General features: G+C 42.0%; 1 protein-coding gene across 1 annotated transcript in view; it reads left to right on the forward strand.

The window, feature by feature from the left end:
- The window catches only part of SCLT1 (sodium channel and clathrin linker 1), a 281,942-nt gene that overhangs the window by 128,713 nt on the left and 127,377 nt on the right, over positions 1 to 25,852 (forward strand). The window contains exons 7-8 of the mRNA XM_068279885.1: positions 21,343 to 21,478; positions 22,112 to 22,234. Of these exons, the coding sequence (XP_068135986.1) occupies positions 21,343 to 21,478; positions 22,112 to 22,234 (259 nt within the window). The remainder of the gene's footprint in view (positions 1 to 21,342; positions 21,479 to 22,111; positions 22,235 to 25,852) is intronic.

Here is a 25,852-nt window from a genome sequence, read left to right on the forward strand (position 1 = left end):
AAGTAAACCTGAGACAGATGAAATTAAAGTTTTATACATACCTGGGGCTTCCTCCAGCCGCCTTCAGGATAATCAGTCCCTCGTTGTCCTCCTCCGCCACCTGGATCTTCTGCTATGAGTCCAGGTACTTGAGCCAGTCAGGCGTAGTGCGCATGCACACACTCCGCCGCCAGGAGCATACTACACCTGTGCAGCACTATTGCGCAGGTGCAGAATGTTCCTGGCCGTGGGAGCGGCATGCGGCCGGACAGCGCTGACTGGCTGAATTACCAGGACTCATAGCAGAAGATCCGGGTGGTGGAGGACAGCGAGGGACTGATTAGCCTGAAGGGGGCTGGAGGAAGCCCCAGGTATGTATAAAACTTTACTTTTCATCCGTCTCAGTTACCCTTTAATTTGTAGTCACCAAACCAAATTTTAACAACATATCAAATTATTTGATTTCATCAGCAAAGGGAGTGCATACATATGCATAAATCAGCATCAATGCAGAATTATTTCCATCTCGTTGACCATCTCTATTAGTGACACAGCTACACATCAGGCTTTATTCTTACAGCATAGATGTTATTTAGTATATATAAGAGATTCCTGTGTACACATCATATATACAGTCACAATCAGATATGTATATCTGACCTTAAAAATACGGGGACTGCTTTATTGAAGCAGCACAAGTAACTAATTTTGATTGGTTTATTTCATTTTTGTGGACTAAGCACAGCTATTACTGTATATATACTGTATATATACATTATTTTTAATGACTATTATCTGAGAAATAGAACATTTTATCATATTTTTTATTTTAATTACAGTTACAAATTCATTAGGAGTCGGAGTCGGTGCATTTTTTCCCGACTCCGACTCCGACTCCAGGCACCCAAAATTGCCCGACTCCACGACTCCGACTCCACAGCCCTGCATTGCGGAAAATGAATTTGCATGCGGATGCAAATTTTACAGCGAATTTGCGTACGTTTTCACTGGGGCTTTTTTGTAAGTTTGTAAATTTAACCAGGTCACTGTCTGTGTGCTTTTACGTTTTTTTAGGTGAAAACGTAAGCAATTTCGCATGGAAAATTCGCATAGCGAAAACGCATGCAAATTTCCTATTAATTACATTGTATGCGAATCACACACCGCCTTGCGGTGTGCGAATTCTGATGGCTCTGCTGTGCAGATTTTTCCTGCACAGAAAAACGCTCTGCTTTCCTGACATGTGGAAACAGGTTAAGTTGTATTGGTTGTGCGAATCTGCGTGCAGAAAAAGCATGCAGATTCGCGATAGTGGAAACGGGCCCTAAGCAAACATGTCCTGAGATCACTTAAAAACTGGCAGCTGAAGTGATCACAATAAATTGGGCTTTAGGTGCCGTAATCTAAAATATGTATGACTTTAGGGTAGGTTTTTTTTTCTACTGTGTACAGTGACCTAAGCTCTGATGCCCTGAGGTAGCAGGAGTCCACTGCCTCCTCGAAGAACTCTTTACTTTCCTCTTTAGATATTTAACCTGTTTTATTAATTTTGTTGTTAAGATCTGGCTAAAGCCAGCAAGGAGGTTAAAACTTGTATTCAAATATACCGTAATAAGAAAAAGAAGTGCTCAGCAACGCACTGTGATAAAATCCAGATGTTTTTTCAGGACCTTCCACACTGCATCCGCTTCAATCCGAGCATGTGTTTTGCTGATTGCAAGGTCACCATCAAAATTGCGATTTTGGTCAAAATGCAATCTCTGTGCCTTCTGCAGTTTTCCTGTGCTTGCATTCATATCTAGTCAATGGAAGTTCATGCAAATCATATAGCAAATACAGTGCTGTGCTATTTGCAATGTGATTTCCATTTGAAAAAAGTTCCTTTGGCTTTTTATCCTTGTCACGCGTTTGCGACTTTCAGGATTGAAGGGCCCTTCCTTGATTACTCATCTACAGCACAGTTAACACATTTTTCTGTAATGTTGGTAGCCCTGACATTTAGGCCAATTTGTGATCCGTTCGATATGATTGTGCATCTGAGAAAGCAGCGGATATCTGTCGAATAGCTTGATCTTTACACTTGTTGACCACTGTCAACCATAGTTATTCCTAGAAGCCAGATCTCTATACCTCACAGAATTGCTGGAAGTAAAGTCCTAACCATGCCTTGTGGGTTTCTTCTGACAAGGATGGGAGCAACTGGGCCCGACCGCGTATCCTGGGGCCACACATTGAGCCATATGCAATTCACTTTTACTCCTAGGAGATCATTTTTGAAGTTTTTAGCACTCTGCAATTGAAAAATGATTGAGTATTTTCTTGCTTGCTGATGGCATTGATTGATAAGCATTTTATTGATAAGGTGTGAAAATATCACCTAGGAGAAAACTTTGGAAAAAAAAAAGTGAATTGCATATGTCCCATATACTGTCCAATATTGTAGATAGCGCTCCACTTCACTTAACACGTAATAGGGGGTCCCCCTAGGGACTGCACTCACCCGTCCAATCTGACCACTGCTAGACTGGTCAAAGTGCGCGATGGTGTCCTCCTCGGTCAGGCTCCTCTGCTGCTTAATGTGCCTTGCTGTGGATGGAGGGGTAGAAAGGTTGACAACCTCCTCGGTCAGGCTCCTCTGTTTTTCAGTGCGCCTTGCTGTGAATGGAAGTGCTGTCCTGTGTGAATCCCATTCAGGCTATGTGCCTTCCTTTTACCTCAGAGAATAAAACATCCCATAGCGTAACTCCGTAAAAATGATAAAAGGTTTATTCAAACTTAAAATACTCACAAGAGTAGAATGATTGACAGCCTGTAGAGTAAGTAACGGGCTCTCCCCCGTGCCTCCCGGGTAAGGCCGCGTGGTGTCACCGCTAATCCGCTATCTGGCTGGCCGCTCATACAACGCTGTGCGCTTCCGTGTTGTCCTAGCGTGTCCTCCGGCTCCACCCTACGCGTTTCGTCACTCCGAGTGACTCATCAGGGGCGTGGTTTGCCGTAGACACCAGGACCATTTATATTAAGGATACGTAATTCCGCCTCCCGAGTGGCTGATCACATGTAAGCCAAGGGGGAGGTACCTTGCCTCCGTAATATGAGGTTGCCGCATGAGGGAAGGGAGTCAGTGAAAAACGTAAGGGCGCCGGTGCGTAAAGGCGCTAGTGCATCTTGGGGTATGATGTTGCCACATATGTATTTACACCACATCCCCCAAGCTAGTAAAAAACAACAAGGGGCCGTCGCTAAAAGATGACGCCTATGGCAATGGAGGGAGTCATGCGTTCCAACATGATTTCCCTCCTGGGTTAAGAGCCCGTCTCAAGTATTCACAATGCATAACTTTTAAAACAACATTTCATCACATAGTCCAATTGCCGATACGACATAATACAAAATTTCTAATAAAAGTTACAAAGTTTCATATCTTCCTCCGCCACATTCTATGCCATCTTGTGGTCAATTTAGATATTGCACATATCCATTTACTTATATACAAAGTCTCATGTGTTTCTTTTCCCTCTTCTATGCCATCATGTGGCCAGAATAAATAGTGCACCTGTCCATTCACTTTCACTCACAAAGACTATTATTGAGCATCTACCCTTCAGATCAAGTGCTATATTAAATATCAGTTAATTTCATATATTTCCCGGCATTAATCAAATGCTTTTAGGGTTTTTCAACTATTAGCAATAAAGCAGTTAAGGTCCAATTCAATGTTGTGCCCCCTTGGTCTAAGGGTTCCCATATTATAAATCCATTTGGTTTCACGTTTAGATATATCTCTAGTCCTGTTGCATCCTCTCCATGAATAATTAGCTTTTTCCAAGCCACAGAATTTGAGAGAGCTAGGGTCTGAGTTATGGTGCACCCTATAATGGTCTGAGACACTATGGCCTGTGAATCCCCTCCTAATATTGCCAATATGTTCACCTATTCTGGTTTTAAGTTGTCTTGTGGTACGTCCAATATATTGAGTGTCACACGGGCACCATACCATGTAGACCACCCCTTTGGAATTGCAGGTTATATTCTGTTTGATTTTATACTTTAGTCCTCTAGATGTAGAGGTCACCTCCTTACTTTTTACTGATTTAGCTTCTCGGCATCCCACACAGTCTCTACACGGAAAAAACCCATCTTTTTGCCAGAAAGGGATAACCGTCTTCGGTGGATTGACACAGCTCGGGGCCATATAACTTTTGAGGTTTTTTGCTCTCCTATAGATGAATCGTGGAGCCTCTGGTAGAATCTTCCCAAGCGTAGGGTCCTTCTTTATTATTGGCCAGTGTCTTCTAATGGTTTGCTCTACTTGTCTGTATTGGGTCGAGTAATCTGTGATGAACGGTAGGTTTTCCATTGGCTGGGGTCCTGTTATGTTCCCTCGGCCCGATCTGAGAAGTACTGATCTCTCTATTCTTCCCACTTCCATAATTTCCCTCTGTATTTCCACATTATCGTACCCTTTCTCAACAAATCTCTCAGCCAGTATTTGAGATTGCTTCACGTAATCTTCTAGTTTACTACAATTCCTCCGCATCCTCATGAATTGTCCCCTAGGAATGGCCTTTTTCCACCTAGGGTGATGGCAACTCTGGGTTGAAAGATACCCATTTCTGTCTGTTGGTTTAAAAAAGGTTGTAGTAATTAGCGTAGTTCCTCTTTTCTCAATACTGAGGTCCAGGTAATGGATACACTGATTGTCTGCTTCCATCGTTAATTCAATATTCAAATTATTGCCGTTTAAACTATCAAAATAGGTTGATAGATCTTCACTTCCCCCCCCCCCATACCAGAAAGAGGTCGTCTATAAACCTCCACCACTCCTTAACCCTATTGTCCCTTCCCTCACCCAGAACTTGTTCCTCCCATTTCCCCATAAAAAGATTTGCTAGGGAGGGGGCAAACCCCGCCCCCATTGCACAACCCTTCACCTGCAGGAAGAAATCTCCATGATGCCAGAAATAATTCCTTGTCAGGGCAAAATTAAGTAACTTCATTATGAAATCTCTCTGCTGTATTCTCATATCAGGATCCTTCTCCAAATAGTATTGCACTGCCTCCATTCCTTGTTGATGTGGGATGTTAGAGTACAGTGCAGTTACATCAGCTGTCACCAATAGGTCATTTTGTTCTACCTCCAGATTCTCCAATATCTGCAGCATATGTTTTGTATCCTTAACTGTTTGTGGAAGATTTTTTACCAATGGCTGTAAGAAATAATCTAGATATTGACCTAGTCTATGTGTTAGGGATCCTATTCCACTCAGTATTGGTCGTCCTGGTGGGTGTTCTGTATCTTTGTGCACTTTGGGTACCTGATAGATCACTGGTGTTCTGGGTGCTGTTGGCATCAAAAATTCAAATTCTTTATCCTCAAGGATACCCTCATCAAGGCCTTCCCGCAATATCTTTCTTAGTTCTTCAGTATAAGTGGTCAGGGGGTTTCCTCTCAATTTTATATAGGTGCTTGTATCATAGACAATCCTGTCTAGTTCAGTGTTATATTGGTCTTGGCTCATCACAACCACTCCCCCTCCCTTATCTGCCGGCCTGATGACTAGCTGTTTGTCTTCCAGTAGGTTCCGAGTAAGTTTCATTATCCCTTTAGTTTTCCTTATCTCCATTTTTTCAAGATCACTCTCCACCATTCTTCTAAAGACATCTACTGAATTTCCATTACCATTAGACTGTGGATTAAATAGAGAACGATTCTTCATCCCTGTATGCTGATATTGACTAATCGGATTTATTCTGCTTGTTGGACCTTCTCTGTTCAAAAAATATTTTTTAATATTCAGCGTCCTGGTAAATTTCTGTAGATCTATATACGTGTTAAACTTGTTAAGTGGCTGATTTGGTGCGTGTTTTAAGCCCTGATCTAACAATCTTAATTCTTCCTGACTAAGTGCTTTCCCTGATATGTTAAATATACCTTTTCCTACTTCTCTCTTCTTCGTTTTTATGCGCCTCCCCCCTCGTACCCCCCTTCTGGTCTTCGTTTGTGTCCCCCAGGTGTAGGTTGCTGCATAGGTTCGTAGTCCGGCCGGGGATGGTGGTTCCATGGTGGCCTCTGAGGTCCCTGGTTGTACCCTAAAAAATGTTGGTACTCATGTTCATGTCGTAAAGGGTCATATCTATTATTTGTTGGTATTTGGGAATTTTTGTTTTCATATTTTCCCCTTTGCTGTACTGGATATCTCCCTCCATTTTCTGTTCCATTCGATTCCCTGGGGATCCGCCTATTGGCGTTAAACCTCCCTCCTCCTTGTGTTTCTACTAGATCCTGCTGTTTCCTTATATTTTGATATGTTATTCTTTTCGGTATTGTTCCTCCATTCCTCCTGGGAGTTGAATTTATTAATCTTCTCGGAGTTGTTTGTCCGATTGGGGCGGGTTCTGGTTCTCTAGGTTTAGGACCTGGGGGGATAGTTCCTTTGTTCTTTATTTGCCACTTATATGCTTTTTTTAATTTAAATGCATTCCAATCTATTTGAAATTTTCTTTTCTTCTTTATAATAATATCCCTTTCTTGTTTAATCAAAACCTCACATGTTCGTTCAGACATAGTTTTATATAGAGCTTCTTCCTTATGGGCCTCAAGATTTACTTTAATTTGTGTAATTTCCCTCCCTAATCGCTCAAGGCGGGCTGTTTTCCTTTTGACCAATAATTCCATTAGGCCTATTCCGCACCCATCAAAGTATTCTCCCCATTCCTTATCGTTTTCCTCTCCTTCCTCTCCATCATCTGGAGTAAGATCCCATCTTAATTTCTGCGGAATTATGCCTTTATTTATATATTTGGTTAAGGTGGTAACATCCCACCAGGTGGTCTGCTCTTTCAATAGGGTATGTTCTAGGCACCTGAATTTTTCTTCCAGTTCCTTCTTAATGTCATCGTGATTATCATCCTCTACATTAAATATAACCTCTAAATCTATGTTATGCTTAGCTCGGTATTCAAAGACATCTAAATTGCCTGCTGCCATTTTAAGGCTAAAAGAAGACTGTATGTATATATAAACGGCGCTGCAACGATAAATTAAAGTCCACTAATAGTCCACTTTTCCTTCACAATGAATATAAAAGTTCTTATGTGTATGCGCTTCTTGCTGAGTGTAGCTGCACCCTTCCAAACACTGTCCAATATTGTAGATAGCGCTCCACTTCACTTAACACGTAATAGGGGGTCCCCCTAGGGACTGCACTCACCCGTCCAATCTGACCACTGCTAGACTGGTCAAAGTGCGCGATGGTGTCCTCCTCGGTCAGGCTCCTCTGCTGCTTAATGTGCCTTGCTGTGGATGGAGGGGTAGAAAGGTTGACAACCTCCTCGGTCAGGCTCCTCTGTTTTTCAGTGCGCCTTGCTGTGAATGGAAGTGCTGTCCTGTGTGAATCCCATTCAGGCTATGTGCCTTCCTTTTACCTCAGAGAATAAAACATCCCATAGCGTAACTCCGTAAAAATGATAAAAGGTTTATTCAAACTTAAAATACTCACAAGAGTAGAATGATTGACAGCCTGTAGAGTAAGTAACGGGCTCTCCCCCGTGCCTCCCGGGTAAGGCCGCGTGGTGTCACCGCTAATCCGCTATCTGGCTGGCCGCTCATACAACGCTGTGCGCTTCCGTGTTGTCCTAGCGTGTCCTCCGGCTCCACCCTACGCGTTTCGTCACTCCGAGTGACTCATCAGGGGCGTGGTTTGCCGTAGACACCAGGACCATTTATATTAAGGATACGTAATTCCGCCTCCCGAGTGGCTGATCACATGTAAGCCAAGGGGGGGGTACCTTGCCTCCGTAATATGAGGTTGCCGCATGAGGGAAGGGAGTCAGTGAAAAACGTAAGGGCGCCGGTGCGTAAAGGCGCTAGTGCATCTTGGGGTATGATGTTGCCACATATGTATTTACACCACATCCCCCAAGCTAGTAAAAGACAACAATCTCTCAAATTCTGTGGCTTGGAAAAAGCTAATTATTCATGGAGAGGATGCAACAGGACTAGAGATATATCTAAACGTGAAACCAAATGTATTTATAATATGGGAACCCTTAGACCAAGGGGGCACAACATTGAATTGGACCTTAACTGCTTTATTGCTAATAGTTGAAAAACCCTAAAAGCATTTGATTAATGCCGGGAAATATATGAAATTAACTGATATTTAATATAGCACTTGATCTGAAGGGTAGATGCTCAATAATAGTCTTTGTGAGTGAAAGTGAATGGACAGGTGCACTATTTATTCTGGCCACATGATGGCATAGAAGAGGGAAAAGAAACACATGAGACTTTGTATATAAGTAAATGGATATGTGCAATATCTAAATTGACCACAAGATGGCATAGAATGTGGCGGAGGAAGATATGAAACTTTGTAACTTTTATTAGAAATTTTGTATTATGTCGTATCGGCAATTGGACTATGTGATGAAATGTTGTTTTAAAAGTTATGCATTGTGAATACTTGAGACGGGCTCTCAACCCAGGAGGGAAATCATGTTGGAACGCATGACTCCCTCCATTGCCATAGGCGTCATCTTTTAGCGACGGCCCCTTGTTGTTTTTTACTAGCTTGGGGGATGTGGTGTAAATACATATGTGGCAACATCATACCCCAAGATGCACTAGCGCCTTTACGCACCGGCGCCCTTACGTTTTTCACTGACTCCCTTCCCTCATGCGGCAACCTCCTATTACGGAGGCAAGGTACATCCCCCTTGGCTTACATGTGATCAGCCACTCGGGAGGCGGAATTACGTATCCTTAATATAAATGGTCCTGGTGTCTACGGCAAACCACGCCCCTGATGAGTCACTCGGAGTGACGAAACGCGTAGGGTGGAGCCGGAGGACACGCTAGGACAACACGGAAGCGCACAGCGTTGTATGAGCGGCCAGCCAGATAGCGGATTAGCGGTGACACCACGCGGCCTTACCCGGGAGGCACGGGGGAGAGCCCGTTACTTACTCTACAGGCTGTCAATCATTCTACTCTTGTGAGTATTTTAAGTTTGAATAAACCTTTTATCATTTTTACGGAGTTACGCTATGGGATGTTTTATTCTCTGAGGTAAAAGGAAGGCACATAGCCTGAATGGGATTCACACAGGACAGCACTTCCATTCACAGCAAGGCGCACTGAAAAACAGAGGAGCCTGACCGAGGAGGTTGTCAACCTTTCTACCCCTCCATCCACAGCAAGGCACATTAAGCAGCAGAGGAGCCTGACCGAGGAGGACACCATCGCGCACTTTGACCAGTCTAGCAGTGGTCAGATTGGACGGGTGAGTGCAGTCCCTAGGGGGACCCCCTATTACGTGTTAAGTGAAGTGGAGCGCTATCTACAATATTGGACAGTGTTTGGAAGGGTGCAGCTACACTCAGCAAGAAGCGCATACACATAAGAACTTTTATATTCATTGTGAAGGAAAAGTGGACTATTAGTGGACTTTAATTTATCGTTGCAGCGCCGTTTATATATACATACATATGTCCCATATAGTCTAGCATTTATTTTAAATGCAGTGAGGAATGCCCAATCTGTAGGTGTCATGTTTTGAAGAAAATCGGTTGCCCTTGTCAGGTGGTTGTGGGCTACAACAGCAGGTTCTCACACTGAACTGAGTCATCATTCTTGGCTGTGTAGCTCTTTCAAGTTACCTGCTTGGATTACAACACTAATGGCCCATACTCACGGGCAGCATTTGTGGCCTGTCGCCAGCACACGTGAGCGTGTGGGCGACAGGCCGGCGACAACTCCTCGCTAGGTCCCTCCGCGTACACACGCGGAAGAGGGACCAGCGGCCCGACGGAAGCTGTCACCGACGTTCCTCCTCCCCCCGCCGGAAGCTCCGTAGACTTCAATGGAGGTTGCTGTCGCTAGCCCGCGTACTCACGCGGACTAGCGACAGTTGCGGCGGAGTTGCGGTGGCGACTGTCACCAGGCGATTGACCGCGCCAATCGCCTGGCAACATCAGCGACGGGCGACGGTTCGGGGTGCGCGCCCGTGCAACGGCGCATACTCACGGGCGACCTGTCGACGCAACACGCGCGCGCCGCGTGTTGCGGCGACAATTGTAGCCCGTGAGTATGGGCAATTACAGTCATCAACTAAACCACTGTGCTCTTCTGCTGATCCATTGTAGACTCTCGCAAAGCAAATAGCTGAGCTTTGGTGACCTGTTGTTGGGTGACACTGGCCTTCTGCAGTGTGTTGCTATGCTCTACTGAAGCTACACTGTGCCCCTTGTTAGCTAATGTGGCTATTCTTCTAAATTTCTCTCTAGGGAAACACAGCAATTTTACCAGTGCTACCATCAGTTTAATAGTGCGTACTCACATTATTATAAGGATTATTACCACCTTGTTATCTTTTCTATACCTCATGAAAGGGGAAACATCCAGTTCACATCCCTGGAGACCTGCACAGTATATCAGATGTGTTTTTATTAATGCACACGATGCATATAAACAGTCCCCATTTTGACACATACATAGTTCTACCACTCTGTGTATTTGAGTCACAGATTGTAATGTTAGTTGATAGTGAGAAGAATGTCTTTATACCTGAATGTCAATGTGTTAAATGGTTTATGAGTAAGGAAAGAAGTCTGAAATACGTAAACTTGTGGATGTGTCAATAAAAATAAAAAAATAAAACTATTTTTCTCTATAGACGGTCATGGTAGTACATATGCGGTTTTTTGCTGCTGCATCGCTGCCTGGAGTTTAGATAGCTTGTTTGCCCGTTAGGAAATAATATATGGAGTGGCTACTTAGTAAACTTGACTGACCAACTTCCAATGCTCAGTTTACACGACGCCACAGCAGTTGTGTATCCTTATTAACAGAAATGTTGTACCGTGGCAGTGTTTATTGCTGGGTCTGCTGTTCCGATGCATGCTGTTTATCAAATGAATCACAACACAATCTGCCATCCAAGAAAAAGTATGCAGGTCAGATTTTTCTACAACCAACTCGAACAGAAGTCCGTTACTATTCTGAGTCCGTTACTTAGTTCCTCATGTACGGCAGTGAACATAGTATGAAGCATGCTAAGTTGTTGTTTTTTTTTTTTTACCTAGTTGTAGCCTGTTTCCTTGAAGGGATACTAAAGTGAGAAATGCATTTCAGTTTACTTACATACCTATGACATAAATACACTACGCCACAGTCCAAAATATAGTCGCTCAATAAATTGCTTGAAAGATGGGTTTGCTCCAGTAATTGTCATTTTTGAATATAATTCCTGCTGTGCTCTCCACTATACACCGAAAGACAATAGGGTAATAACGTCAAAACAGATTGTTCCTTCACGCCATAGATCAGAATCAGAATTTATTTCGCCAAGTACAACGGGGGTTGTACTCGGAATTGGTTTTGGCACCACAGGGTCGGTGGTGGTACAGTAAAAACAGAGCGGTGCATCAAGCTTCAGAAGTTACAGCAGATATACATTAGATACGTACAGTAGATACAGTGCACATACAAGTGCATATACAGTAAAGTGCATATACAGTACATATACAAGGCATAGATCCAGAAAGCTTAGCTAGAAGGATATGTAAACGATGGACCTAGGAAAGGACCAGGGGGGTAATCTGCTGCTGTCTGTGGCACTCAAACGCTTCTTCAGCAATGATTGAATCAGATGCCCCCAATCCATCCGTGGGAAAGAGAGAAACTGAGAGAAGGAAGAAAAACAAGACAGAGAGGTGAAAAAAAATGAGTCCCTTAAGATTGCGGCATGACCTGGCCATTTAAGAGTCCTGTTTGGCAGGTCTTGTGGATTTTGCAGAGGGCTCCATGGTTCCCAGTGGCAGTGAGTTCAAAATGACACTCCCCGTAAGATGAACCGACTCCTATGTATAAAACGCTCACTGAATGAGAACGATCTCAGCTTTCAGGTAGCAAAGAGCTTCTTGTTAATAACAAGCACATGATCCACCTGAAAGCTGAGGTGGTTATCATTTTTTGAGCATTTTATACATAGTGGTTGTTTCATCTCACAGAGAGTGTCACTTTGAACTCACTGCCACTGGGAGCTATGGAGTAAATACATACCTACATGGAAGGAAGGCTCTGGATGCCATAGAAGCTTTCCAGTCATTGGTCCATACCGTCATTCCTGAGCCATCCCCAGTTGATGTCAATGTTGATGTCCAGTAGCTCTTCCGCACTCCTCGGGCAGCATTTGGAACTACTGGCATCGCAGAGTAGTTGCAAAGATAAGTGCACCCATACTGTGCAAGCGTGATCTACACAGCAATTCAACATATTGCCCAACTTCTCAACAAGATCTTTTTTAATCTAGCATTCTAATACAATCATTTGTTGCTGAAAAAATGTTTAATGCGTTTATTCCATTTTATTATATGTCCTTTATCCAACCTTTTGTCATAAATATTAAGTGTTTCATTAAATCACTCACATTGTTATTCTCGGAGTGCCTGGAGGCTAGAAATATTGTCAGGTTGAATTCAGGTAGTTTTTAGTGCATTGATTTTCAGCTTGTGTGTTAGGTTGCAGCTGTGGGTTAACACCTCCCAAGACGCTGTGTCTGATTCCTAGAAGCAGCTATGAAAACGTGCCGATAATATGAGGTAAAGCATAGCTGTGGTAATTATTGCTGAGAATGTTTCAATCATACTCAAACATTAACATATATGCATTTATGAGAATTTATCCAGTGAGCCAGTGGAGTATAATATGATAAACCCTCTGATTAGCTTTATATCGGTCTTCCTGTTTTTGAGAAATTGATTTTAGAACACATTTTTCCATGGCTGTGGAGTCGGTACAAAAATCTTTCGACTCCGACTCCTCAGTTTCTGAAACCACGACTCCAACTCCGGCACCCAAAATGGCTCCGACTCCTTAGCCAAATACTTAACAGGGCTGTGGATTTTGTACAAAAATCATCCGACTCCTCAGTTTATGAAATCAACGACTCCAACTCCGTCTCTGGGTGCCCAGAATTGCTACGACTCCAACTCCGACTCCACAGCCCTGCAATGATTTTTCATGTTTCCACTGTAATACTATTCAATATACAGTATGATTATATAAACATATAACTACCACTACATGTGGTAGTCTGATCGTGTTCTGCCTGCAAGAAATTGTTCTTACAGGCTTGTTTCATTGGTATCTCCGTACTGTTACATGCAGTTGTACATATTTTAGATAAAAAATGCACCATTGTTGGACAAGGCAAAGCATATATCATGGTACCTGAATTCCGCTTACATGACATGCGAGATCCTGGTCATTCGATAATGCACAAAGAGGCATACTGGGAGTCTGTGCCTCACAGATGCATGTTGGGATATTGCAGCCAACCCCACCCAGTCTGTCTCGTAGCTCTTTTTATGCCAATCTTTATTAAACAAACTAATCACTTAGCCTATTTTTCAATCATGTTAAAGGGGAATGAAATCCACCATTTCTTCTTTGCTGTAAAAAATTATTTACAGCATATTATATACTACCACCATATATATATATATAATTTTTTTTTTTTTTTTTTTTTTTTTTTTTTTTACTAGAACAGCATTCAATTAGTTAAACACAGGCCTTGAAAGTTCAGTGCAGAGAAATCTGGACGCATCCGAAGTGAAGATAATGTTATCGTGTGTTTACTTAATTGTATCAAGTGAGGAATGTGACACATTCTCTGACTGTGCAGAAGCTCCTGGACACAGAGAGACACTGAAAGCATTTCTGCCTTCAATACAACATGAATAAAACCAGTTATGAATAAAATGCAAAGGCAGCTCTCAAAGCAAAAAACTGTGCTTTTGGGAACTTCTAATTTCTAAATGAATAATAATACTTATGCACAAATGCAAATATGATAACCGTGTGGCATATAAAGGCCTCTTGCACACTGCAAGCAAATCAGATTCAGATTCAGATTTTTAATCTGTTTTTACATCCGATTCCGATTCAGATTTTTAATCTTAACTGCATGCTGCGTTTTTTGATCCGTTTTTCTGTTGAATGTATTCAAGGAAAATCGGAAACGGAATCGGAATCGGAAAACGGATTTGCAGTGTGCAGGGAGCCAAAAACAGGGCTGTGGAGTCGGAGTCGTGGAGTCGGGCAATTTTGGGTGCCTGGAGTCGGGGAAAAATGCACCGACTCCTAATGAATTTGTAACTGTAATTAAAATAGAAAATATGATAAAATGTTCTATTTCTCAGATAAAAGTCATTAAAAATAATGTATATATACAGTATATATACAGTAATAGCTGTGCTTAGTCTACAAAAATGAAATAAACCAATCAAAATTAGTTACTTGTGCTGCTTCAATAAAGCAGTCCCCGTATTTTTAAAGTCAGATATACATATCTGATTGTGACTGTATATATGATGTGTACACAGGAATCTCTTATATATACTAAATAACATCTATGCTGTAAGAATAAAGCCTGATGTGTAGCTGTGTCACTAATAGAGATGGTCAACGAGATGGAAATAATTCTGCATTGATGCTGATTTATGCAAATGTATGCACTCCCTTTGCTGATGAAATCAAATAATTTGATATGTTATTAAAATTTGGTTTGGTGACTACAAATTAAAGGGAAACTGAGACGGATGAAAAGTAAAGTTTTATACATACCTGGGGCTTCCTCCAGCCTCCTTCAGGCTAATCAGTCCCTCACTGTCTTCCACCACCCGGATCTTCTGCTATGAGTCCTGGTAATTCAGCCAGTCAGCGTTGTCCGGCCGCATGCCGCTCCCACAGCCAGGAACATTCTGTACCTGCGCAATAGTGCTGCACAGGTGTAGTATGCTCCTGGCGGCGGAGTGTGTGCATGCGCACTACGCCTGACTGGCTCAAGTACCTGGACTCATAGCAGAAGATCCAGGTGGTGGAGGAGGACAACGAGGGACTGATTATCCTGAAGGCGGCTGGAGGAAGCCCCAGGTATGTATAAAACTTTAATTTCATCTGTCTCAGGTTTACTTTGTTACACAGTAGTACTATACTCTACATATGCACTCCCCACAGAGCTGCAGGGAATCCACTGAGGATGCTGTTCACATTGAACACAGAGGTGTTGTCTGTTTACAATCTCCTCATTCCCCTGCAGAGTACCTGCACATCATTCTAATGGTGGCCACTAATGATCCAATCTTTTTCATCCAATCTTACCAAATCTATGTAGTATAAGGGTAAATTGAGTGAATATACTGAATGGATACTTCAGGCAGTTACCTTATATTACATATAAATGGTAAGATTGGATGAAAAAGATTGGATCATTAGTGGCCACCTTTACATGTACCCACACTTACATTGCCTAGGGCCTGATAGATGTTCTTTGTTCCGGTTTGTACCTTTTACAAGTACTCTTACCAAGGACTAGTTTTAGTCTAAAGGGAATAAATATAGTAGTCTACATATCCTTCTCACTTCAGTTGTCTTGTAAAATTCCTAAGCGTTGGCAGTTAAGAGACGAATTTCATGTTACATACTTTTAATCAACAAAATTGTAATATGCAAATGAGAGGAGTCGGAGTCGGAGTTGGTGGAATCCTAAACTGAGGAGTCGGAGTCGGTGGATTTTTGGACCGACTCCACAGCCCTGTATAAAAAGGTAGGAAAACATGTTTTTATTGAATATTATGTCAGGCTTTTATACCGCTTTAATCCAGTGAAGCCGACAGTGTAAGGGTTTGAGAGACCTGCTAAAGAAAGAATGAGAGCAGGTGAAATTGGAAGTAGCCTTCTTATGGAGTTATCACCTTTTCTTCCCACAGGAGTATTTAAAGGCTGGAGGGGGTTGGTGCTTCTGGAGTTCCACCGTTATACATTAATAATGATGAAATCACTGTCAAAATAAAAATGTATGCCTAATATGAGTGTCAAGTGAGTTCCCATAACTGGCTGTGCTTCAGATATGAACTTATTTGTTATTGAACGTGGTTAAAGGATTTTTCACACTTTCTGTTAATCTAATTTTATTTAAAGTGTGTCTCAGCTTAGGAACTCTTTTGCAAAATAATGCTATAGGTATGTTTCTGTCATAAAGAGGATACCACACGGACCTTCTGTTTGTATGTCTGAAGCATGAAGTATGTTTGTTTCAGGAATTATTGATCTTCTTTTTGAAGAGCTTTGAAGGGTCAACAGCACTGCCTTGAATATTGGACATTGACTTGATGCTGTAGCGCCTAGGTTCTCAACGTGTGGTACGCGTTCCCCAGGGGGTACTTCTGATGTTTCCAGGGGGTACTCGGGATTGATATACTTAACCAAGAATAACTCATTTAGAGTTTTAGAAAATTATAAATCTTATTTAAACACCAAATTAGTGTATTAGCTAATTCAAATTTGGTATAATTTGTCTTCTTAAAACAAAAGGAAACTTGCAATAATTCAGCTATAAGTGAACATTTGTGGTTACCCACTATGCACCACTACTGAATATGCAAATTATCTCTTTTTGCCACTGTAAGCTAGGCAAGCGTCTAGAACTGCTGGTGTATAGCAAGCCTATAGTTTCAACCACAAATGTTCACTTATAGCTGAATAATTGCAAGTTTACTTCTGTTTTTCAGAAGGCAAATTACACCAGGCATTGCTTGTTAGTAGGAGGGCTTTTCGGTCTCTTTTACCCCCTATACATTCCTAGTGGTTTGTGTCACCCCGAGCTGCTTGGTTACTCTGTTTAGCTAATTAAAAGCGATAGTAAATGCTTGGAAATCGCTTAGAACCGAATATCATGTACTACGATTAAATATATATTTGTCAAGGGGTACTTGTGATAATGTTTACTATGCTAGGGGGGTACTTGGTCAGTACAGGGTTTTAAAAGGGAGACATACCAATAAAATGTTGAGAAACACTGCTGTAGCGCAAGCAGACAGTTAGGAGAGTTTAGAGGCAGGGATAATCCTGAAATGTCTGGAGCCATTGTCAGGTGCTCTTTACAAATATGCACATAATGTAATTTTCAGAATTTCCAAAAAGTAAGGCAGTTCTCATGAAACAAAGGCAGCAAATTCTGCATTTCTGGTCAGCAAAGAGAGATGACATTGTAGAGTTATAAATTTATGTAGCTGTGTAAAAATAATTAGGGGAAGGCTTGGTTTGTTTGCTGTAATGGTGAACATAATCCTGTAAAGCCCAACATACCTTTTCCTTGGATCTTCAGTAAAGCTCTGATAGAAGATAGAAAAAGGGGTATAATTGGACCTTCTGCTACTAAGAGATCAGTCTGTACTGCTTAGATCACTGTCTGAAGATGGACTTTGAAAGTTCTTTTTTTCCTACACATTGTCTTTTCACAGTGGCTCATTTTGGTTCATAAAAAAAAAATCTCAGTTTTTTTTAGCTCACCATGAAAATACTGGCCCTGGGTACTCTATAGTAGTTGGTTATCCAAGTCTTACCTCATAGAACCATATTAATACGTGTTTTGTACTGATGAGGAACAAGAAGTCCAAAACAGCTGCATGCATGTTGGATTAGTATGGCCAACAGTGGTTCTGGATGTGTGTCTTGCTTTTAAGTACACTAACGGGTGATCTGCATATTCAAGAGTGATGTATCATGGGAGATTTTTTTTGCTTACTTAAAGCTAAATTATTGCAAATACCTTTTTGTTTTAAGAAGATAAAATTATATCTTGCTGTAACACTGTGTTGGCTGTGCTGCTTGTTAATGCACAGTAATGGCTATTAACTTGTCCGCATGTATTTCTTCTCATCTTCACAATTTTGCTTTACCTGTATTTTTTTTGCCATTCCAGCCTTCCAAGTGCATCTTTGCTACTGGTTATAGCTAAACTGAAGGCTGTTGACTTCACGTAAAAAACAGTTCAGCTCTGGCTCACTTTATCAGATCTCTGCTATGATCTGTGTTCCAAGATAACATTGTCTTACTAATTCACATTTAACCTCATTCACCAGAGCAGCAGAATGAACTGTCTCTGTGCCATGGGGGCTGCCATCTTGCTTTTTAGCAAATTCTTTAAATTACATAACTGGCACCTGGTACTCTTTAAGTCTCTTAACTGTTAATTTCTGCCTCATAAGGTACATACAACGGTTGTCGTAGAAGGGATGAAGACAGTTTGGGGTTTGAGTGCTGCATAGATACTTCGCTCTTCCAAAGCAGAATGATGAGTACGGTTTCTATGGGGAGGGGAGGAGGGACAATGGTGCAGGGCACGATGGATTGGCTTCCAGCGTGGGGGGGGGGGGGGGGAGATTGAAATAATGGATTCAAGGGTTGCTGTCACTTATAAATCCAGTATTTGTGTCTTTGAGCAAACTCTGGGGATAACTGTACACACACTCAATTCTCCCACATAAATATGGCGTGTGTATCTAAAGTGTCTCTAAGTTAACATTATATAGAACAGAGATGTTGAACGCCATTCCATAAGTGCCGAGATCCTCACAAAGCTCAAATTCGGTCAGAATCAGGAAAGGTATTGTTTATCAAGTAGCACATCTCTTCATTTTTCATTCCATCCTTAACACTGTCATGGATGTGGCCTCCGAGGACTGGTGTTCAGTGATTTTGTTGTGATTTAGAAAGTTGTGATTTAGAAATTGACGAGGGTCGGGCAGTAGAAAGAGCCAGCGTCTCCTGTTGAGAGAGAATTTATAAGGCCTCGTTCACATCTGCTGCGCTGAAAAACGTGTGAAAGCGTGTGGTAAAAAACGCATGCGCTTGTGCGCACTTTAGTCTGCGTTTCTGTGCGTTGCGCTGCGCTTCTTTAAAGCACGTTTTGCTTGTTGTACCAGCAGCAGTTGTCAATAAAACTTTGTTTTGGTATGTAAATGTATTTTTTTTCTTCAATTAGGGGTAAAAAACGCATGCGCTTCTATGCACTTGTACGTGCTTCTATGCGCTAAAAAAGCACACCCATTCACTTGCATTGATGTGCGCTTTCCAGCTCAACGCACAGAAATGCATGCAACCCTACGTTTCTGTAACGCTGCTCAGCGCAGTGCATAGATGTGAACCAGCTATATTAGTTACATGGGGAAGTAAATACCTTGCTGATCGCACAGGGCAGTGCGCTGTAAAAAGCGCACAGAAATGGCCCTGATGTGAACGAGGCCTAAGGCAGCAAATGAGGATTTCTGAGGAATGGGTCTTCACAATGACAAAGTGAAGCTCCTGTATGTCTATTATCGTGCTTAGGAGGAAAAATACAAATCCCTTTTAGTTTAAAAAGACATCTAGAATTCAGATACACTTTAAAGAAAGAAAGCCCAGATAATTGATACAAAGCATGAGAAAATGTTCATAAATCGAGCATACGTACGATAAAAACTACAAATATAAATATTCCATGGTTCCAGCTGTTGGAGCAAGCATAATACCATGCTAGAGTGATGGCATGTTGAGCTGAACTTCTAAGTATTAGTAGGTAGCGTGGAATGGTCACAACAAACAAACTTTTCTCCTGATAATAAGGAACTTCCTCCTGACACTCTTGCCATCCGTACTAGTTTGCATATTACTCTTCTGAACATACTAGTACCTCTGGAACACAAAACTCTCTTTGTAATGCATTTTTTTCTATATCTCAGAATTAATTCAGAGCCCCTGTTTTCCATGTAAAGTCAAAATCAATACATTGCAAAGTGATGTTAAAAAAATAGAAGAGAGATCAAGAAATGATTGATATTCACCATGTAATTTGTTCATATTGTTTGATCCACAATGAGCCTGCACGTCGTCATCTTTACTTCTGGAAGACAAGAAAAAAACTAGACAGCACCAACTGCCATTTTTTATAATCGCACCAACTAACATTGCGATGGGCTAAACGGTTTTTTGTTGTTTTTTTTTTTATTTTTATTATTATTTTTTTTATAGATCTGCACAGAGGGAGATACTGGTTGATAGGCAATTGTTAACAGCTGTTATTTCCCACAATGCAACAAGGCTTACAGACAGTAGACTGTCAGGACCTAGGTCCTGACATCACACTGTGGGAGGGGTTTCACCACAATATCAGCCATACAGACCCCCCTTATGGTCTATTTGAAAAAAAAAGTTACAGATTTCTTATATGATGGGGGTATCGGCTGCTGATAGGTATTAAGTTCAATCCTTGGTTACAATTCCTCTTTAAGTATCTGTGCCACTCTACATAGTCCATTTAGAGACAGCCACATTACCCTTTCTCAGCTTTGCAGTTTTTTGTCACTTCCTCCTCAGTAGGCAGTGCATTAAATTTCCAGCAGGGATGTCCACACATCCCTTATTTATTGCACTGACTTGACATATGTAAGATAGAGAGAGAGATAGAGATATAGAGATATATATTTACATATTTACACACATGACCATAATGCCAGCCGAAATCTTGAGGTTTTCTGAGGAAGATGCTTTAAAGAGAACCTGAGGTGTGTTTAAAGAATGTTATCTGCATACAGAAGCTGGATCTGCCTATACAGCCCAGCCTCTGTTGCTATCCCAAACCCCACTGAGGTCCCCCTGCACTCTGCAATCCCTCATAAATCACAGCCTTGCTGTGAGGCTGTGTTTACATCTGTAGTGTCAGTCTCAGCTGCTCCCCCGCCTCCTGCATAGCTCCGGTCCCTGCCCCGTCCCTTCCCTCCAATCAGCAGGGAGGGAAGGGATGCAGGCGGGGACTGGAGTTCTGCAGGAGGCGGGGAGAGCAGCAGACTGACACTATAGAGATAAACACAGCCAGCTCTGATAAGCTGTTTGTCAGCAGCGTGGCTGTGATTTATGAGGGATTGCAGAGTGCAGGGGGACCTTAGGGGGGTTTGGGATAGCAACAGAGGCTGGGCTGTATAGGCAGATCCAGCCTCTGTATGCAGATAACATTCTTCAAACCCACCCCGTGTTCTCTTTAAATCCCTTCCATGTACGAACAGTTTTTCTAATTCAAATGTTTGTATCAGCCTGTTTCCAGTGCATTTGCTTGGCATAGCTGATCCAATGGGCTCATTTGTTTTTATTTGATGTTGTTTGCATGTGTACAGCTCGCACAATATTGTCTCTATTTCATATCTCTAGAAGCTGTACAAAGATATGGGCTCTATCCATTTGGCAGCGAGTTTTCTAATTGGCACAGTGGCAGCTTACATCCTCCCTGCCAATTTCCCAAGTCTCTAGATTTTCATGAGTCTTGCACTAATGAAGCCGTCACGCACATAGTACATAACATCAGATAAAGGCGATAATGTGAATAATGTCATTGTGTAATTCCCCTTCAAATCTGTAACTATGGAAAGTTAATTAGAGGGGCGCTAGCGCGGATAGTTACAAAGCGCCGCATGTAAAGTGACAGGGAGGGGAGGGAAGGTGGCAAGAAATGAAAAGCTCAAAAAACTTGCTTTTTTTTCTTCTAGGCTTCACCAACAGCTAAAAGAGTCCCTGGAGACACAGCTGGATTCTCTGCCTACAGATGCTGCTCTGGCTAGTGAGGCATTTACAGAACAAGAATTGATTAAAAATCTCCAGGAACAACTGCAACTTGCTAACCAAGTAAGCTGGAAACCCGTTGCATTATTTCCAAAACCCCTTCCCCAACAATTGAACTGGTGGCCCTAATGTTATTATCATACCAAGGAGTATTTCTCTTTTTCCCTTAAAGCCCAGTCAGGATAAGATAAGAAAAAATAAAATAAAAAGAGAGCTTTTTTTTTTTTATGACTTTGGTAAGAGCTATTTTAGCTGTGCTGGCACAGCTTTCTTAAACTACACAGATGTACACTAACTGACGAAACATCTGTGACCTATTAAATTAGCTCTTCATATATGGTGTTAGAATAGAAATCCTATCTGGAGTACACAAGGTACAGCAATATACTGCTCAGTCCTTCATCCTCAGACAAAAGCTTCCAGGGGAAAAAAATAGCTGAAGCAACAGTGCCCCCTGCCTGCAGGCAACGACCTCACAGTTGCATCACAGCAGTTCTGGCTGTTCAGAATTGCTTCACTCTTCTGCTGTTCTCGTCCCGTTTTATTGATAATAATATAGTATTTGTAGACTGGGCAGAAAAGAAGAAATTCTTGGTTAGAGTCGCTTTGTGAGCTAGTGATGTATGTTTAAGGTGCCGAGAACTGGCATATTGTTTGTAAGTGGAAGAGAGCTCAATCTGTGCCTTGCTTCCCTAGGAAAAGGAGCATGCCTTAGAGCTGTGGCAGATGGTTGCACAGGAAATGGATCGCCTGCAGCAGCAGTACCAGGAACATATGACTAATGCTCGCATACATGTGGCAGAGAGAGAACAGCAAAAGGTATCCACTTCTCAGCCAAATTCCTCTGATTGTGTATTTAAAGGAAAATATATAAAACTGAAAAAATGTAATTCATGTGGTAAAGAATGCTTTCTCACACTACTCATTCAGCGATGCTTGTAACATTTGCATCTGCCTATACACTGCCCATACATATGAGATTATGGTTATAGGTCTGCAAATAATTTGGCTATGGAGAGATTTGCCCAGGGTTTGTATTCTTGTAATGTGCAGTTATATGTAGGCTTTGAATGCGGAGTTTCACAAGCAGATAAAATGCATACATAAAAAAAAAATAATAAAAAAAAAAAAAAAAGCGCCTGGAAGAAAGGGCCCAAGGGATTGTGGCTATTATAGTATTGCTTTAATTAGACATTACCCCCCCCCCCCCTGTGGTCCCTAACACCTAAGACTTCCCCTTCCCCGGCGGCGCCTAACCCTAAACCAGACCACCAACCTTAACCCACCCTCTGCTGCAGAGCCACGATTTACGGCAAGTAAATCAATTTGGGTGCCACCGCGATCAGTGGCAAATAAGCTAAATTAAGGCACCTGATAGAATTGTGGGCGCCAAATGCTTGTGGGTATACAAATTGCGGCATAGCAGGCACGGAAGCAGTTAGCTACTAATAATGCGCCTCTAGGTGCCAAAATTTACCTTCTTAACTTCATATCATGGCCATTATAAAAGAACAATTTGTGGCAAAAATGGTAAATTGAGATACCGGTAAAATAATGAATTTCCATGAACTATTCCAAACCTACAGAAGATAATTTTTATTTTCTGTAATCAGACTAAGTAAATGCTGTCTAATACATCGGTTCCTTACAGTTATTTTTTTTAGGCAGCAAAATTGCCCAAATCAAGCCGAAATTTCAGTGGCGCTAATGTAATAAACCTGTCACATCAGTGAACTGGAAAAGCTGACCCACTGTGGTAAAACCAGATGAAAGATGCTTCTGTATGTACTTTTATTATTCATCCTCCAGGTACCTTCAAGGTCATTTATGTGGATTTTTCAGTGCAGTTTAGATTAACTTTTAGCTACAAATTTGGATTGTTGGCACGGGCAAGGCCCTGCCTAGCATTCAGCAGCACTGACACCACACAGACATACTGTGTGATCTTAGAACAGGCTCCAGGCCTCCAGCATTAATTTATCTTCATGCAGCACAAAGACTGAATGTAGAGGATGAAACTAGGTAGTGAGTGCTAATGTGAGAGTAAGTTTAGTGTAAGGGTTTGGTGACAGTAGAATGTTAGGTTGGTGTTGGGCACCAGTATATGGCCTGGTTAGTGTTAGACTTCTTGACTGAATGGTTAATGGTTAGTGACTGAAGTAGGGGGAAAAAACAGCATAAGGTTTCAAGCTTGGGTGGCAAGTTAATGGGAACTTGAAGCAAGAGGATTAAGGAGGCTGCCATCTTCATTTTCTAATTAGCAATGCCCGATGCCTGACTTCTGTACTGATACTACATACATACATACATACATACATGTCAAATTCCGGCCCGTGGGCCAAATGTGGCCCCCAGAGGCATTTCTATTTGGCCCTCAAGTGGTTTCCCCACTTTGCATTATGTTTGGCCCACTCTAGACCACTAGGGAAGCTATATTGGAGGTGAAGCCCTAGAACACCAGGGAAGCCATATGGAGGAGGTAGGGGGGAAGCACTAAACACTAGGGAAATGCATAGGAAAGGATGGGTTCTCTAGACACCAGGGAACAGTATAGGGGAGTGAAGACCACTAGACACCAGATAACTTTATAAGAGAGGAAGGTGGCCAGTAGATATTGAGGTTGGCCCCGCGACTAGGTCCCAGTGTACAATTTCGGCCCACTTTGTATCGGAGTTTGACACCCCTGCTCTAATATTTGTGACATATTTGTCACTGCCCCAATATGAGTATGCAGATCAGATGCTTGTTGCAGGGAATGAAGATCGCAGCTAGATAGAAGATAGTAGCCTCTGAAATGCCTTGGTGGTGGGAGCACCGGGGTTCTCCCGTACACTTCCTCTGGCTTATCCGATAATCCGAACATTTGTGTAATGCTTTTTTCCTGTCTGACGCAAAGCGCTCTAGAGCTGCAGTGACTGGGACATGTTCAGGTATTAGGGAGTCTTGCCTTAAACTCCTTACCGAATAGTTACTTACCCCTGCCAGGATTTGAACCCTGGTCTCCCTTGTCAAAGGCGGTGCCCTTAACCAGTACACTATCCAGCCTCTTGGTGTTGCATGGGGACTTTGGGGGCCATGTGGACCAGCATGTGTGTTTTTGTATTCCTTTCATGTCAGATTTCTAAATGAAATTAAAGTTATTAAACTCTAAAAAAATGATTGTGTGCGTGTGTGTGTGCGTGCGTGCGTGTGTGTGTGTGGGGGGGGGGGGCATAGGCTTACCAAAAGGCTTACCAATAGGCTTACCACACCTCCCGTGGCCTGGCATCTGCCTCTATTTGCTCACATTGCCTCCCATTATACTACTCCTGGTCGTAGTGGTTGGTGACCTTTACCCTGGAAATACTGTGCTGCACATGCGCAAAGTGTCCTCTTATGGCAGCTTGTTGCAATGATGCATCTGGCTCGCACAAGCCATCCTAAGAAACACCATGTGCAGCACAGGATTTCCTGGGGCACAGGTCACCGACAACTCCGACCAGGAAGATAACGGGAGGCAGTGCGGGTGAACGGAAGCAGAGGCTGTGCTACGGGAGGTGTGGTAAGCCTAAATTCACCTCCTCTCCCCCCCCCCCCCCCACACACACACACACAGGGCTTCATTTTTTTATAGTAATGAGGACTAAAGCGTTTTAGCCATTTATTAAAAACGTTTTAGCCATTTATTTAGGAAAGGGTTCTTTACATAAAGAGTGATTAAAGCGGAATATAACCCTGCATTTCAACTTTGCTCTAAAACATTATTTACAGTATATTATATGCAACCAGCATTTTTTTTTTTACTAGACCAGCATTGGAAGGGTTACACAGGGCTTTAAAGTTCCTGGAGATTTCTGCAGACGCATCCGAAGCTGACATAGATACATATTGTTTACATAAATGTATCTAAGTGTTGAATGTGACTCACTGTCTCTGACTGAGAATGAGCTGGAGGACAGCCAAAGAGTGTGTAACATTTCTCAATAGATACATTTAACTAAATAGAATGTAACAATCTGAACTTCTGCATATCTCTCCACAGAACTTTAAACCTCTGTGTTTAACCCTTCCAATGCTGGTCTAGTAAAAAAAAAATGCTTTTTGCATATAATATGCTGTAAATAATGTTTTAGAGCAAAGTTGAAATGCAAGGTTATATTCCGCTTTAAGATGTGGAATGCATTGCCACAGGAAGTAGTTATGGCAAATTCTATATCTGCATGTTAAGGGGGCTTAGATGCTTTCCTTGCGTTGAAAGCCATCCATGGCTACAATTACTAGGTAATGCCCAGTGATGTAACTATGTAAGGTATCCCTATGTTGAAGTCAGGGTATTGCAAATGCAGTAATTGCAGGGGAATTGAAGCAAATACACTGGTCTTTGCTTCAATTCTCCTGCAATATAAAGTGAAATATAATATGTTAGCTAATATTAATAAGGTAACATTCTCATAATGT

This window comes from Hyperolius riggenbachi, chromosome 1, assembly GCF_040937935.1.
Source record: "Hyperolius riggenbachi isolate aHypRig1 chromosome 1, aHypRig1.pri, whole genome shotgun sequence".
Taxonomy (NCBI): Eukaryota; Metazoa; Chordata; class Amphibia; order Anura; family Hyperoliidae; genus Hyperolius; species Hyperolius riggenbachi.